The sequence below is a fragment of the Pterocles gutturalis genome, unplaced genomic scaffold (genome assembly GCF_000699245.1).
Source record: "Pterocles gutturalis isolate BGI_N339 unplaced genomic scaffold, ASM69924v1 scaffold40983, whole genome shotgun sequence".
NCBI classification, from domain to species: domain Eukaryota; kingdom Metazoa; phylum Chordata; class Aves; order Pterocliformes; family Pteroclidae; genus Pterocles; species Pterocles gutturalis.
This window is the reverse complement of record NW_010124411.1, coordinates 33989-50079: the sequence shown is the minus strand read 5'-3', so window position 1 is coordinate 50079 and position 16091 is coordinate 33989. Positions and strand designations below refer to the sequence as shown.

The following is a 16091-nucleotide window of genomic DNA, read 5'->3' as shown; positions in this document are numbered from 1 at the left end:
CCTGCCATAAGGTTTTGCTCTCCTGCCATAAATTACATCAGTGGTTTAAAAACACTCAGTGCTTGTGAGTTTTGAATGTAGTGGTTCAGTTTCTTTGTGTTTGATCATCACTGCTAACCAAAAGACCCACAAGTATTTCACTCTGGGACTCTTATGGTTTCAGCTTAATAATAATAATAATAATAATAATAATAATAATTGCTTTGGAGGATGCAGCAGTTTGAGAATGAGCATTCGGATAGATATGGATAAAAGGATATCCTTTTATTCTATTTGAAGAAGTGTCTTGAACACTAATAATCTACTTTTTAATTATTTGTTGGTAGTGCTCTTTTAGCTAAAAGCTCTTCTGGAAATATAGAGTTGATTTAAGGTAGCATAAAATAATCATAATTCAAGATTACAAAAGCTTTCTGTTTTAATAATGTGAGTTTCACTACTCATATAGGTTGGGCTTTTTTCCGTCTTTCTGGTTTTTAATGAAATTACTGCTTCAAGGATGAAACCATTATTGACTACTCTTTCACAAGGAATAAAATAACAAGGAGCAGAACATTGGATATTGTGCATGTCGGAGTTATAGCTAGGATGGGAGATTGTAAGTGGGACATGTCTACATCTGGGCTTAGTAAAGCAGAAGGTACACCTTTTCGGCTTTTCTGAATGCCTCAGAAATATTAAAGAGCTGGCAGACGTGAAGGAAAATGCAATTTACTGCATAGGAAGACACAAAAGAATTACCAATCATTTTATTGTTAGATCAGATGTGGTCTCAGTAATATTTAATGCAGAGGTTTGGACTTGGGGAGGGGGCTGGGGGTTGATGTTTTCTTCCCTTTGAAAAGTGGGTGCTTCTGCCTTATTATCAATTTTTCTTCAACAATGAGATGTCTTGGGGGGCTTTTTGGTCTTTCCTGGTGAATTCATCTTTTCACTGAACTGTCTTACTAGCTATTCAGGCCAGAGTGTAATCCTGTATTGTACTCTCTAAGTCTAAATATCTTTGACATTTTTACTCAGATGGGAGCAAAATCGTAGTCCAGGGGACTTCCCATTCCCCAGCCCCCCAAATGCTTGGCTTGTGGTAGTGTTTTGTAATCAGTCAAGTGAATGTTTTCCTACTTCACATAATATGTTTGTGAATTTTGCAGAATTTATTATTGCAGCAAGGCTTCTATACCTATCTAGCTGGATATAACACTCTAGGTGTTGGAAGAAACAAATACCGTTTTTTATAGAAACTGATACCATCTACTGTTTAACTAGAGACGGCTTGACTGGGACTGTTTTCCATCTACGTCTCTCCCTTTTTATTGTGTTTTCAGGCTTTAAGCTTTTTAAGCTTTCCCTGTGAGACTGAACATTTTTTTTCTCTCCCATTTCTCTCTTCCCCTTTTCAAGAATCTTACAAATTAAGACAAAAGATAATTACTCAGAGGGTAAAACTGGCAAGGTTCCCACGACACTTAAAATTAATGAGCTGTTGCATATAAAATATACCTTGTCTCCTGTTTGCTGGGGTTTTTTTTAGTGAACCATAAAAATGCGCAGTTTGGCTTTTTGGCTGTGTTTTCTGTTTTAGTAATTTTCAGTTTATAAAGTGGCAACTGAATACAGAAAACTAATCTCTCTGACCTAACGTTTCCATATGAGCAGATCAGTGTATACAATTTGTTCCCTCCGAAGGAAAATATTGCTCGTAGTGATGAAATACATATTAACGAAGCTGCCATCGGATGTTTGTGCTATGTCCTATTAAAAATAAATAGTCATGCTTCGTGCATCTGTAGCGCCTTCCGTCTGATGCGAGAACTCCTTACGAAGGAGGATAAATGTATTGTCATGAACTCCGCGAGAGGGGTTGGCAATTATTATCAGTTCCATCACTGGAAATGAGACACGGAGGTTACACGACTTTCACTGAAATCGCTGAGAAATCCTCGGCTGGCTGGGGCAGTTCCAGTTGCTCCTGAGCTGAGGAATGATGGAGCCATGGGGGAATTCATGGTGACTTCCCTGCTGACGGCTTTTCTCTTGTTCTCACTCAATTTATGCAAGAGGGAAAGCAGAGAGGAAGAAGAACAATTACAATTTTTTATTTTTTACATAATCTGCTTCAACACTTATGGCCAACTGAATATGATAAGTGACCTGAATAACAAATTTGTCAATAGCTTGCTGGAGTTTGGGTTTTTGGAGGCGCGGTGGGAAGGCAGATAGCTGAGTTTGGAGGTAGGTGTCTACTCAAAAGCAGCACAGATGCCCCTCCTCTGTCCAGCAGGATTGCTGGTTGTATATTATTACTCCTATTACTGCTGCTACTACTGTAGTACAACAGGACAGCTGCAGAGACAGCTAAGCTTCACGATTTAGATAAAAAGGTATGTACTGTGGGTATAGCATGCTTTGTGACAAAAGAAGGCTTTCATTTCACAAGAAAACAATAACTTCCTTAATTTAGTTAATATTCCCAAGCAGTTGGTGTTTGTTGTTTTTAATAAATACAATTTTTAGATACTTGTGCTCTTACATATATATGAACTTTCTTATTTTTGTCCTTTCCCTAAAACATGACAAAAAAGGCAGGGGTGAAAACCAGGAGCAGATGAGCAGAGAAGGCAGGAGGGCGCTTGCCATTGTGGGTGCTGGATCACAAGCCTCATGGACCTCTGTCAAGGGCTTCACTGAAGAGGGGGCAGCAGTGACAGAAATTCACCACATTTTTGATTAACAGACAAACAGAGAAATGTGACTTTTTTTTTTTTAATAACCTTGGCTTTTCATGTGGCCTGACAATAAAAGAGCAGTGACTGTACTTAAATAAATTGAGCAGAGGGACAGGAACAAAACTTGCTGAGATATACTTGTGTATGTTTGCGTAGTATTTATTGTACAAAAAATATGGTTTCTGTTCTGTGCTTTCTTATCCCTTCACTTCAGCAGAAGGCTAGGGTGTTCAGCATAGGTCCCAGCATTACATTGTATGACATGTTCCAAAATGGTTTTAGTATTTTCCTTTACGTTTTTCTATTTGTAGCTTTTCTGCTATAGGAAAACTGCTGTCAGTTTGATTCAGCAGTTTGGATATTGATGAAAACAAAACGTGCTTTTTCCTGGAATATTTCCTTTCTTTTACATTAATGTAAAAATAAGTAATTTTTCTGTTTAAGTTATATTTAGAATTCCCTCACTGCAAAAGCAAAAAGTTAATTAAAACTGTCAAAAATCAAACTGATAAGTCTAAATTTAGGTCAATCAAAACAGTAACGTTCCTTGTCTGTTTTAATTTGGATAGTGAAGATAATGTGTGTTAACAAGCAAAGGAAATAATTCAGTAAATCTGTTCATATAAAGAAATATGCAAAATAGCGCTTCTATTTCTGTATTGATTTTACTTTAGATATAAGAAGACACTCACTAAATATGAAACACTGACAGCAGAGAAATTTGGGTTGTTTTGAATGAAGAATTTGATCTTGTATGGGGTTTGTTTTTTTTTTTTTTCCTTAACAGTCTGATTTTCTCTTTTCTCAGTTTTCAATGGGTCCAGCAAATCATTGAAGGAGAAAGAACCTGCTCAGAAACACAAAAGCAAAGAGGCCACACCAGGGAAGGAGAGGAACAGCGAACAGAAGGCTGAGAGCCGAAAAGACCAGGTGGCTGCTAATCACCATCCTACTACAAACACTGGCTCCTCTACAAAAGGGCTCACCGCTAACAACCACCACACTCTTCATAGATCGGCTCAGGACTTAAGGAAACAGGTAATGAATTGTACTCTACTGTGGACACATGGGAAACGCAGACTTTTAAGGTGCTAGCTCCATTTTCCACTGCCTGGCAAAGAGCGAACATGGAAATCCTTAAAAGCATGCTCTGGAGACAGCAGGGAGTTAATTTTCAGTGAAAGAGAGAGAAAGAGAGAAAGAAGGAAAAAAGAAAAGTTGATACATACGTGGGAAGTCAGTATAATAAAGCATGCTTTACAACCCTATCTTTATATTATCCAGTGTATACACAGGGACGAGTAAAGTTCACATCACTATTTATTAAACCTTTCTGACTGTTGGCCTCTCTGCTGACAGTGCCAAGGCTGGCAGCACGTGGGAAAATGAACTCCTTTTGTGTACGGCTGGTCTGCTCGGGTTATCTTAGAGGCTCACTGGCGTTGTAGAGAAGCTGACGTTACGCTCAGGTGTCTTGTATTGCATGGGGGCAACACAAACCTCAGAGTCCGGGAAAAATGTTTTGCCTGATGCATAAAGAAAGTGCCTCCTTCACAGTGGACATACCAGGTGAGGAGAAATTCAGACTTTCAGGTTACCTGGATGAAAACTAGCAAAAAAATTCATGTAGAGGTTTGTCTCAGCCTGACTTGTATTTGGGTGTGAAAGTTCAGCAGACCAATCTTTTGGTGCTTGTGACTGGCGTTTGGGCAGGATGCATCTCTGGCTATTTTTGATGATTGGATCAAAGGGCTTCTAAAATAGCAACTGTAAAATAAGTTTTTTTTACAAAAGACTTTCAGAATGCCCGGTCAGTGTCCTTATCCAGTCTGTGGCTGAGTTGGCAGGCTCCCTGTGCTAGGGCGCTGCAGTGCAGAAAGCTTGCTGCACTTACACCTTTCTCTCTTTTTTTTTTTTTTTTCCCTTTTTCTTTTTTTCCAGTGATTAATTCTCAACAGGCCAATTAGAGACAGTCTTTATTTGCTGGCATCTAAATTTTTTCTTCTAAGTAGGCTGGCCTGGACTTCGGTGTAGCTGGAATTGCTATCCTGTAGGGCTGTCAAAGCCTTAAATGGCACCTTTCAGTCTTAGGTTTGGAAATGCAAAACGGCAAAAAGAAAAACAGTGGTGCTGTTGCCGAGGAAGTCATCCATGCCCTGTGCTTCAGTGCTGTTTAGCTTCTCCTGGAATACCTCCACTTGATTTGTATTACCTTCTAAATTAAATTTGAGATCCTGAAGGCTATCTACAGTATATTTCTCTGTACTTCTGTAGGACTTCCATTCTTTATTCGTCCTTGGCAATTTTTGCTTATCTAGTCATCAGCTTGAATACCTGCCTTCTTTTGCATCCTTTTGGCTTTCTTTTTTGACACTACCAGCATCCTATGGTCCTTGCTGTGACAAGCTCTGCCATGAGCTCTTTATGTTGAACAAGTTTTCCAAAGCGTAAGGATGCTCTTCATGCTTAATTATTGTAACTCATTGGGACACTTACGTGAAATGCTTCAAAGCTGTATCATCAAAGTATGAACGGTTAAAATTCTCCTGAAAGTCAACTGCCATCACTTGTGCAGGTAGTTCTGAGAAGGGAAGAGGCAGGTGTAGAAGAATTTTGTCCACGACCCAAGTGGGTTTTGCTTAGTGGAGTATTAGATGTTTTCAGTCGTGCTGTGCAAAAGGGAGAGAAATTCTAAAGCAATACAGTACAACCAACAGTCACGCCACGCAGACACCTCACAGCGCGGTCCTCAAGCTTCAGAAAATAAGGCGGCTCTAAGTTAAGATGGTGATTTTGATTTTTTTTTTTCTAAAAAAAAAAAAAAAAAGTTAGGCATTTGAATTTTGTTCTGCAACCCACAGTAATATAAGTACTTTCTTACTGATTTTAATGAAAGTGTGGCTGTAACTAATTAAAAGTGGATTATGCATTTTGCCTGACAGAAAGACTTAGCTTTGTGCAAAACGTTAGACTTACCAGTTAGTGACATTGCTAAAGTTCCTGCCCTTGTCTTGAGTCTTTGTTGACATTTTCAGTATTTTCCAAAAGGAGAGTTGTTTTCCCAGGGTGCCAGCCACATGTTCTTCCTCCTTTCAGTATGTTTTTGCTCCTTGTTCACGTGCATTCACATGGTTTGTTTACGTGTGTGTGTGTTTTTAGTTTTGTTCAGTCTTACAGCAAATAAAGGCACAACACTAGAAATTACCCGAGATTTTCTTTTTTCCTCTTGTTCTTTCTTTCCTTTTTTGGTGTGCACTTGCACTTATCACGTGTTCCCTCTCTCTCTTTCTTCCTCACTTGCTATCTTCCCAAATCCCCTACTTCAAAGGGGTGGTGGGCAGCGGAAATGTAGTTCAATGGAGCCCTCTCTTGGTCTAATATGGTAATTTAGCTCTGCAAACCTCACATCAACACACAAGTATTTTTATGAATGAATTTGAGATCAGTTGCATAACTTGAATTTGTTTGGGACCAAAACTGTTGCTAATATTGCTGTTATTTCTGTGGTTGTTATCTAACAAGTTGTTTGTTGGCTTTATTTTGTGTGTGTGTGTATGTGGAGGATGGATCCTAGGTGCTGTGCAGAGGTGTGTATGTAGACCAGCTCAAATCCAACAAACAAATTGCTGCAAGGCTATGTGCTGGTCCCGTTTGCTTTTTAAAAGACAACAAAATTTAAAATCTGTCATACCATCTTTTACTGCAAGGCAAGTGTTCAGTAAAGTGGAGAAAAGAGTGGTCTGAAGACAACTGTATGCCAGCAAAACTGAGAAGATAGCTGCAAAGCAAAGATAAAGTTATTTGTATCCCTAGTTTCACCTTTAGCTCAAGACTTTGGGTCATGTAAGGCTAATGTTAATCACTTTGTTACTATTTGAATTAAATTGACTTCTTTCTTATGTGCTCAGTGTAAGCACTGCCTCGGGATGGAGCTGTGGCATAGACCCCCATTTGGTGAACCTGCGCACCTGGCAGTGTGGCCAATTTTTTAGGCTGACTCTGTGTGTGTATGTTTGGTTTGGGGGGAGACATATCAACAGTAGAAAGGTAAGAAAATGCCTACCACAATTTCTTGTTTCTTTTCGTTCCAATCGTCTGATGGGTCCTCAGAGACAAGTACAGACCAGGAACGTGTAGGTGATGACTGACCAGCCAGAATTTCACATTTGTCAATGTGAAATCCTGAATCCACCTGTTGCTTTGATGGTGGGCTATGACCACGTTGTTTGTTCCACTTGTTTCCAGCTGGAAGAGATTTGTTGCAGCCTATTCCTGTTTGAAGCGTGGTCTGTTCTGGTCTATACAGTACTGCTGTATCTTAAACGTTATGCTGTCCTCTCTGAAAACACTCAAGATACCTGTGGGCATCTGGGGAGGGAAGAGGGAGAAGGATTTGAAAACCATCGTGTTGTGTCTGCTCTAGAAAAGATGATGGTCCTGAGGAAGTTTTCAGCAGTGTTTCTTTTTTTTGGGGGGGTCTCTTTAGTTAGCAACCAGAAAGAAATAAGTGAATTCCTTTTGGTATTCTCACACCCAAGTGTTCTCTACTTCAGGACATGTTAGTCATTGGAGTAATGTCCCTAAGTGTGAATAAAAATTCAAAATAGTGTGCTTATAATCTAGGATTGGAGGTTAGATAGCTGAAGCTTATGTACCTGTTCAGTTCAAGATTTGGCCTTGAGAGATTTCAGCTTTCGTTGTGTGGAGGTATTCTAACAACTCTAAACAGTTGTGATAAGTTGCTGTTTTCTTAATTAATTCAATTTTTCAGAAGTTTATATCTTGGCAGTTTTAATACTGGCCTGAAGCTGATGATGGTGCCGATGGTGTGTTTTCCTTTGAAGAGGAGGAGCTGTGAGGATCCTGCCTTTCTCCATGAGCACTTTCTCCATGACTGCGTTTTGCTCTCAGGCCCTGTGCCTCCACCCCTTGCTGAAGGAGTGCTCCGGATGGTCCTTCAGACTTCTGGTCACAACTTCTTTAAAAAAAAAATAAAAATCATAGGAAAGCTAGAGTGACAAGATACCTCCATACAGCCTGACTGCTCACTCTGAGGTGTTGTCTTGACTGTACCTGACAGCGCAGTACATAGCTATGGCCTCCTGGAAAACCTCCTCTAGAGGAGACTCCTTAACATCCATTGGTAGCTTCTTTCAGCTTTTTCCTTTTCTGCTAAGTAGAAAGTTTTCCTAGTCATGCCTCAGATCGTCTTTGTAGACAATTTAAGGTATTTTTTCAGCCCAGCTTTTTCTGGTGAACATGGAAAGAGCATTTACCGTGTCTTTTCAGACGAGCTCCTTAGGCATCGGAAGACCTTTACAGAGTCATCCCATAGTCATCTCTTTCCAACTCAATAAGCCCAGCTCTCTTGGCTTTTCAGTAAAGATCATATTTTCCAAATACCTGAGGACTTTGTGTTCTTTTAGACTTGCTCACCTGTCTAAACTTTTGTCACGGGGCCCTGTGCTGGGTCCAGCCCTGCATAGGAAAGCCTGTGCTCCCATCCCTTGCTTTCGGCGCTCTTGGTAATAGGTCTCAGAAGGAGATCAGCCTGCTTCGTACCATCACATTCCACAGCTCACTGTGGTCCCCAAATGTTCTTCCTCCCTGACGTGTATTTGATTTGTCCTTCCTAAAAGTAGCACTTCTTTTCATTGTAGAAATATTCTGAAATAGGTTCTTGAAGATTGCCTTTGGTTTTGACCTTCTCTCCAGAGCCCCTTCCAGGTATATGTCACTTGCAAATTTTACAGTAATCCAAGTTACTCATGGAAATACTTGGTAGAACCAAGGCCAAGACAAGTCCTTGCAGAGAGTCACCTGATATGCCCTCCCAGGATGGTAGTGAACTGTGGCAACGATAACTTCTCTTGAGGATGACTTTCTTTAATCCCTTGTGAAGCCACTTTAGTGTCTGGGCCCTGTCTCAGGAGCTTGTTTGGTGGAACATCGTGTGGGACAGTTGAAGCAGAGGTGCTTCCTTTGCCTGCTCAGCCAGGTGCCTGTCAGGAGATGAATAACTTTGCTTGATGTGCTATTTTGGCAAAACAATGGGTGGGGGTTTTTAGGGTTTTAAATTTTTTTTTTTAGTTTTTAACATTATCTTATGTATAATTTGTGTGTTTATAAATTAACTGTTTGATCATTTGTTGCAGAATGATTTTAGGGTTGGAAGCTAGGTAGACTCTGCCTGCCCTCCACTTCTCTCCAAGAGCCATGCCCTAGGTCATCTAGGTACACTTTAGCTTGCTGGGGTTGCCTTCCTAGCTCTTTTGCTGAGCTTGGTTATGTTATATATCTGGTAAGTATTCAGTCAGTGGTACTTTTGGTGAAGGCTGATGCAAAAGAAGCACGAACACTTTAGCCACACTGTTGCATTTGTTTTCTTTCCTTGTGCGGTGGTTGATCTCTGTTCTTTGTTGTCTTTTGTTTATGAAATTTTTTGTGTTTCATTTTAGGTCCCTTGCTAACTGAAGTTTCTTTCGCTCCTTGGCGTTTCTGATTTTACCCATGCATGCTTTTGCTGTTCCTATATCATTCCCCATAGTTACATAATAGCGTTTTGACTTTTTCCTGTGATTCTTTTCTGATTTTCCAGTCATTAGAGAACTAGGTGAACAGGCATAATGGCCTGTGTTTCCTGCCCCTCCTCTGAGTGGGAATTGCTTTGGTTTGGGTTTTTTTGCAGGTGGGGTTATTTTTGTTTGGTTTTGTTGGTGGTGGTGGGTTTTTTTAAGTCTGTTGTCCTTTTCTCTGCTGTTGTCACATCTTGGAATTGAAAACTCATTTTATGATCACTGTCACCCAGATTACCTTCCCCTCACAGTTCTCAGTCAGTTCTTCTCTATTAGTCTAGATGAAATCTGTAATCGATGTTTCTGGCTGTTTATAAAGCCAGAGATGTTCAACGCTTTTTCGGACTGCTGGAGGCAGGAGGCAGTGTCTCAGCAGCTCTCTGCTCCTGCCTGCTCTGGGGCATGAAAAAGCTCTGTAAAAGTCAAACCCAGGCCACCATTTCAAATGCAGAGTACTGCCTGCATTTCAAGGGAAATGGGTAAATGCATTTCTGTTAGCAATTGTTTGCTTTTTAGATGATATTCTCATACGAAGGCTCAAGGTAAAAACTCCTGTCATCAGTTAACTGGATTTTCCATAAGTGTTTCTGCCTTGGAAGTACAGGAAGGACAAGAAAACGGATGGGTTTTAAAAGAGTTGTTACTCCTGCTCCAGCTTCTGGAGCACAGAGGAGAAAACGCACACAGTAAATGCGTGTATATACATACGTGTGTGTGCGTGTGCAGAATCCCAGGTTCCAGTTCCTCTTCTGTAGGTCACTTAATGCAAGACCATAGCATGATCTTTTACGTTTCTATTTGATCCCTATTTTATAACATTTTATCACTGCTTCATAAGTGACTACAGTTCTTGCATTTATTTGAGAGAAGCTGCCATGCTTACTAATTTGGCAAGTGTTTTGAAATCCCCCAGGGAAGTATTATAACTTTGCAGGAATAGTGTTACTCAGCTGAGCGCTGGTTGTACTGTATGCTTTCACTTTGAGCACTTTTATTGATGTTCCTGATTTTTGGATGTGTTTTTCTGCACTCACAGTAGTTTAAGGAGGTGAGAAAACAGTGTTTAAACTTGTTTACATGCTGAAGTTTGTTTGAGGTTTAAAATTGAATTTCATTTTCATGGTAGCAGAACTTAGCTTTGGCAGTGCTGGAATGTTGCAGTTCCCTTCAAAGCTGAAGGTTGCTTTTGGTGCTTCACCTGTCTTATAGTTAAAATAAAAGTTTTAGTTTCATGGCTGGGTTTAAGTTATCTAACAGAAAGCAGTGGAGTCTAGCAATTCTAAGTTGCATCACACATTAGTTATGAATATGATGTAATAAAATGTGTGTCAGCAAAACTGCCCAGATATCAAACTTAAAAAAAATTCATTGAACTACCGTATACATGTTTATTTCAAATTAATGACTTCAGCAACGAGATGCCTCCCAAGGTTTAATATGTATGACAGGCTGTATCCTTCATGGCTGTCCTGATCTGTTGGGTGCATAATGTGTTCAATAACTCTTTTTTATATGTATGTACGTATAGACACGAGGTTGGTTTGCATCTCAGTGTATGTTTTTTTGCAAAATGTGCCCATTCCAGTTAGAGTAGATAGTGTGTGCTGGCTAGTTTGTCTGCAAAGCAGCAGTAAACTGTGTGTGCACTTAAGGGAAGCTGGGTGGGAGAGAGATAGTGTCTGAGGGCCAGAAAATAAGATAATGAAAGTATTAATTTGTAAATCAGACTACCTGTGTTTTGTGATACCAAAACCAGCTTTCTGGTAGATGAAGACAGAGGCAGTGCAAGCAAGAAACCTCACCCTTCTTAATGCCAGAGTCTTCATAGCTTCAGAAATCAAGATGGGCTTTCTGGGGACTTTTTGGTTCATTTGAAAAAAAATAATTGTTTTATTTGTTTATTATAAATGCCCAGTCTCCCCTCTTGCCTGGGCAAAAACCATTGTATGAAGGTTGTACGAAAGGGCCAGGAGTCAGGACTGCAGAATATGGTTGTCCAGCGGCTGGGATGCTGTGGCTGAGTGGTAACATTACTAATTTACTTTTCTGTTTTCTGTTTCCTTCCTTCTGCTCCCCCTGCAACACTCCTGGCATTGCAGGTTTCTAAAGTCAACGGGATCACTCGAATGTCATCTCCGAGTGCAAATGCAGCCAGTGCCAAAAAGATGAGAGAAGTCAGACCTTCACCGTCCAAAACTGTGAAGTACACTGCAACAGTGACAAAGGGAACTGTCACATACACCAAAGCCAAGAAAGAACTGGTCAAGGAAACCAAACTAAATCACCACAAACCCAGTTCACCTGTCAACTACACAATCTCAGGGAAACTAGAAAGTAGCAATGCAAAAACCCGCAAACAGGTGCTATCCCTTGGAGCATCCAAGTCTAACAATACCGCTGTTAATGGTGTAAAAGTCAATGGCAAGTTGAACCAAAAGACATGCACTAAGGAGGTGGGGAGACAGTTAAGGGAGGGGCTGCGCAACTCGAAGAGGAGGCTGGAAGAGATGAATCACATAGACAAAATACAGTCGCCCACCAAGAGAATGAAAGGGGCTGTCAACTTGGCAGAAGCTGCCAGCAAAAAGGCAGCCATAGAAAAGCCTTTGCTGAATGGACACCTTAAAAAGGAAGTGCCAGAGAAGAGTTTGGAAAGAAATAGGCCAAAAAGAGCCACTGCTGGAAAGAGTACGCCAGGGAAACAAGCACATGGCAAAACTGAAAATGCCTCCTGTGAAAATCGTTCTACCTCTCAAGCGGAGTCCTTGCACAAGCCACAAGACTCAATGGGAAAGCACGAAAAGGGCAGTAGTAAGTCTGGGTGGGGGATGCTGGGGGAGATTCCCATCCTTAGGCCCTCCACCAAGGAATTTCATGACCCACTGATATACATTGAGTCAGTCCGAGCTCAGGTAGAGAAGTATGGGATGTGCAGGGTGATTCCTCCTCCAGACTGGAGACCTGAGTGCAAGCTAAATGATGAAATGCGGTTTGTGACACAGATTCAGCACATACACAAGCTAGGCAGGCGCTGGGGACCCAACGTGCAGCGGCTGGCCTGTATCAAGAAGCACCTCAAATCTCAGGGCATTACCATGGATGAACTCCCACTCATAGGTAAGGGCTGTGGTTTCATTGGCCTTTTGCCGCTGCTTGTTAGCATCCATATGCAACTTTATGCTTAGTTTGCCTTTATGCTTAACCAAACCCCTGTTCAGTTAACACTACAGAGCACTGGATCTCTCTCTTTAGCCGCTGGGTCAGGCACGACGCTGGTAGGTTCTCGAAGAGCTTTCCTGGGAGACTTCATCTCGCCACCTTCCTCCTGCCACCTCTTTATTTCACCGAGCGGAAAAAATGCTATGTGGGGTCTTGGTCTCCAGATTTCAGGATCTTCTCCTTTCCCTGCTGTTTATTTTTGTAGGTAGTACAACTACAGATATTGATAGCCTCGGTTTAAATGCTTCCTCAGAATATTTTTTGGACCTTTCCAAAGATGTTTTCCAAACAGGTTGCAATGCTGCCAAGCTTGAATACAAATACTTTTCCCCCCTTCCTTTAAAAGCATTTAACCAAGGCGGAAAGAAAATATCTCTGAACCTACTTCTGTTTGGGTACTCAGACACTTAAAATCACAAATTTGCAGTGACCTGCTGACATTTAACAACCATTAAGTGTCAAGAATAGGCAGTAAAGTGTGGTTGATTGCAAAATGGAGGTTTCATTATTTCTCCCAGCAGGTGTCTGCCAGGGCTAATGCCTGAGTGAGAATCACTTATTTAACAGAATTCTTGTTTTATGGTCTGCTGTCAAATATGACACGTGACAAAAATGTGACAATAGTTTGTAAAAACATGACAACAGCAGCATACAAATGAACTATTGAGCGAGCCACCTCCATCTCCACTGCCTTTGCAGCCATGACATAGTCACAAACTGGTGTTTTTAATTTTTGTTAGCCCTCCCCTTTGTTTTTGAAGCCTTTTGAGTCAGAGTTCCCAGGACCTGCGTGTTGCAATTTGAAGGCTAGAGCTTTGCCTTTGAGGCATTGTCTGATCGGAGGCAGCTATCAATGCTAGTTGGATTAAAGGGAACACTTCTGGTTAAACTGTTCAGAACACTCTGTTTTCCTCCTATTTTCAAACTTCATGTTTTATCACTTACGGTAAGTGAGTGAAAATGCATCAAAGCACACAAGGAGTTTGCAGAGTTTATGGTGAACCCATGCAGGGCACAACAGAGAAATGACAGAATTTAAGGAGAAAGAATGAGGGTTAGCGCTCGGTTGCAATAGCCATGCAAAAACGTTCGAGGAAACCTGAAAATTAAAATCACTCAAGCAGCAATAAGTGAATATTTTGTATGCCTAATGTATGCAATGGTTGTATGCTAATAGAGAAGAATAATGAATTAAATTTACATTGTCGAGAGAGAGAAGAAAATGTGCAAGACAGCTCGATTAACGCTCCTGGAACAATGTTAACTTTTTAATGTAATACCTTAACTCTGCATTAAGATGGCATTACTGTTAATTATTTGTATTATTTAAGCACCGAAGAGCCTAATTAATAGGCAAGGAGTCTATTCTGCCTGGGTGCCATGTAACCTGAGCAAACAGTGGTCTCTTATAAAATTTGCATCCTATGTATCCTTTCTGCAGTTAATTTCCTACCTACCTTGTGTTTAAAATTGAAAACAAAATGGAGAATAGAAGCTGGAGATCATCAGTCTACGAAAATGAGAAATCTGTTGGTTCCAGCAGGAAAGATATAAAATAATCTGCGGTGATAAGTGCACACTTATTTAAGTGGATGTACGTACGTATCACTCCTTCCAAGGCCACATCACATTGCCATTGAAGCAAGTAGGAGTTTTGCTAATGACTTGTGTAGTGCCAGCATTTGGTATTAAGTGCGTACCTGAAGATTTAATTTTTTTTTTCCAAATGAGCTTGCAATTTAAAAATATTCCTAACTTAGTGAAATTAAGACAATTTTTTAAAAAATTCAGATGCTATTTCTGCATAATGTGTGCCAGCTCTCCTATTGAAGCCATTATTTTTTTACGGGTGCTTATAAATGGAGTTAAAACTTTTTTTTTTTTTTCCCTTCTCTATTTTTTTTCCCCTTTAGCCTTTCAAGGAAAGTTTAAGCAACATGCTTAGGTCAATCCTGGAAAACATCAGCCGGAGATATAAATGCTTCCAAAAGTTACAAAGTTAAACCCGGGCCACGCTGCTGTCGAAGTTAGGAGTATGCTACTCAACTTTATGTAGGTCACTGAATCTGTTGGGGTGGAAAGCCACCTTGAATTGTGCCTTCAGCTTATTTCTGAACTGCACATATAAAACACTAGCCTAAAAAAGTAACAGCTTGTAATAGAGGCCAGCTTGAAAGTTATTTTTTAGGTGAAGATTAAAGGGGAAAGAAAGCAAACTTTTCAAACTTGGGGTTTTTTTCCAATGGTGTTTACCTTTTTTCAGCTTCAAGACTGATTTTGACACCACTCCCCGAGAGAAATTACTCAGTTGGATAAATAAATCTGCTGCCCCATGACCCTTCCTCCACCTTTGTCAAAGCCTTACCCTCAGTTTTGGCTGCAGCCAAAATGCTTTCGCCTCTTTTCACACCTTTACCCAGCGTTGTGCAGCCTCTGGCGCTGCTCTGCCTCAGGCACAACCGTCCCAGAATGTTTTCGCTTCCCTCCTCACTGGGTTGGCACAAGTGGTAGAAGAGGGGACAGCAGAGGGAAGAAGGAAAATTTGGATCAGCTATGAAGCATCTGAGATGCAGCCCAGGGTAGTTTGAAGAGAGTAATGCTGCTTGCACTAGCAAGCAAGCTGGTATGGCTGGCCCGAAAGATGCTGTACCTGTGCGGCTGACGGTAAATATTTACCATAACGCTGCTTCTTGCACTCCTCTGTTGTATAATAGCAATTTCTAAGTGCTCTGAAATGGCTATGGCGTAATGATTTTTTACTTTTCTCAAAGAAAAAGGGGAAGGAAAGACAATGCGGTGGCAGCTATGTTGACATGAATTTTGTATTAAATCTTTTTTCCTTCAGCAGTGCCCCGTTGAATTGTAGGTGGTCTTTGGTCCATTTCTTCACTCTTTCTACTGATGATTTATTTCTCTGCTTTGAGAGTATTTATGATGTTTCTTTTATTGTTCCTCGTCCATTTGGCTGCTTTTTTATGCTGCAGTTGGTACAATCTTCTGTTTCTTTTTTTTTTTTTTTTTGGACTGGAGTGTGAAATCTGCTAGTCATCTTAAAACATACAAAACCATAATGGAATATAAAATATGGATGGCCTCTAACTGGAAAAATAATGTGTCTGGAACTTTTTAATGCAGTTGCAGTTGCCTCCCTTGTGTGTTTTTAAGGATTTTTCTAGCTGTAGTGAAATTAATGATGTTACTGTTCTCCTTTTAAATACTAACAGTATTCAAAATGTTGTGCAGACATTAGATAATCAATGTTTCACCTCCAGAAAGCATAGGTACTTGTCTTTTTGATTGCCAGGACCCGTCTTGACACTTGTTTTGCTTCTTCCTGGTATAAACCAGCTGTGGGACTGGTGGTGGGTGAGGGGAGGGTGGGAGAGTGTGGGCTTTTAAAGGGCTGGGCAACTTGTCTCCCCGGCCAGGGGAAAGATGCTGGGGGTGATCTGAGAAGAGAAGGGAATAAAACTTGGAGGAGAGCAAATTTAACCGTAAGGAAGACTACTGCAAATAGCAGAATATAATCTGTTGAACGAATTAAGCTAGCAAAGCAGTGGCACACGCCTGT

At 40.7% G+C, this 16091-nt stretch overlaps 1 protein-coding gene across 1 annotated transcript in view; it reads left to right on the top strand.

Moving 5' to 3' along the window:
* Nucleotides 1-16091, top strand: part of JARID2 (jumonji, AT rich interactive domain 2) — a 47772-nt gene that overhangs the window by 7388 nt on the left and 24293 nt on the right. The window contains exons 2-3 of the mRNA XM_010078248.1: nucleotides 3535-3764; nucleotides 11401-12418. Of these exons, the coding sequence (XP_010076550.1) occupies nucleotides 3535-3764; nucleotides 11401-12418 (1248 nt within the window). The remainder of the gene's footprint in view (nucleotides 1-3534; nucleotides 3765-11400; nucleotides 12419-16091) is intronic.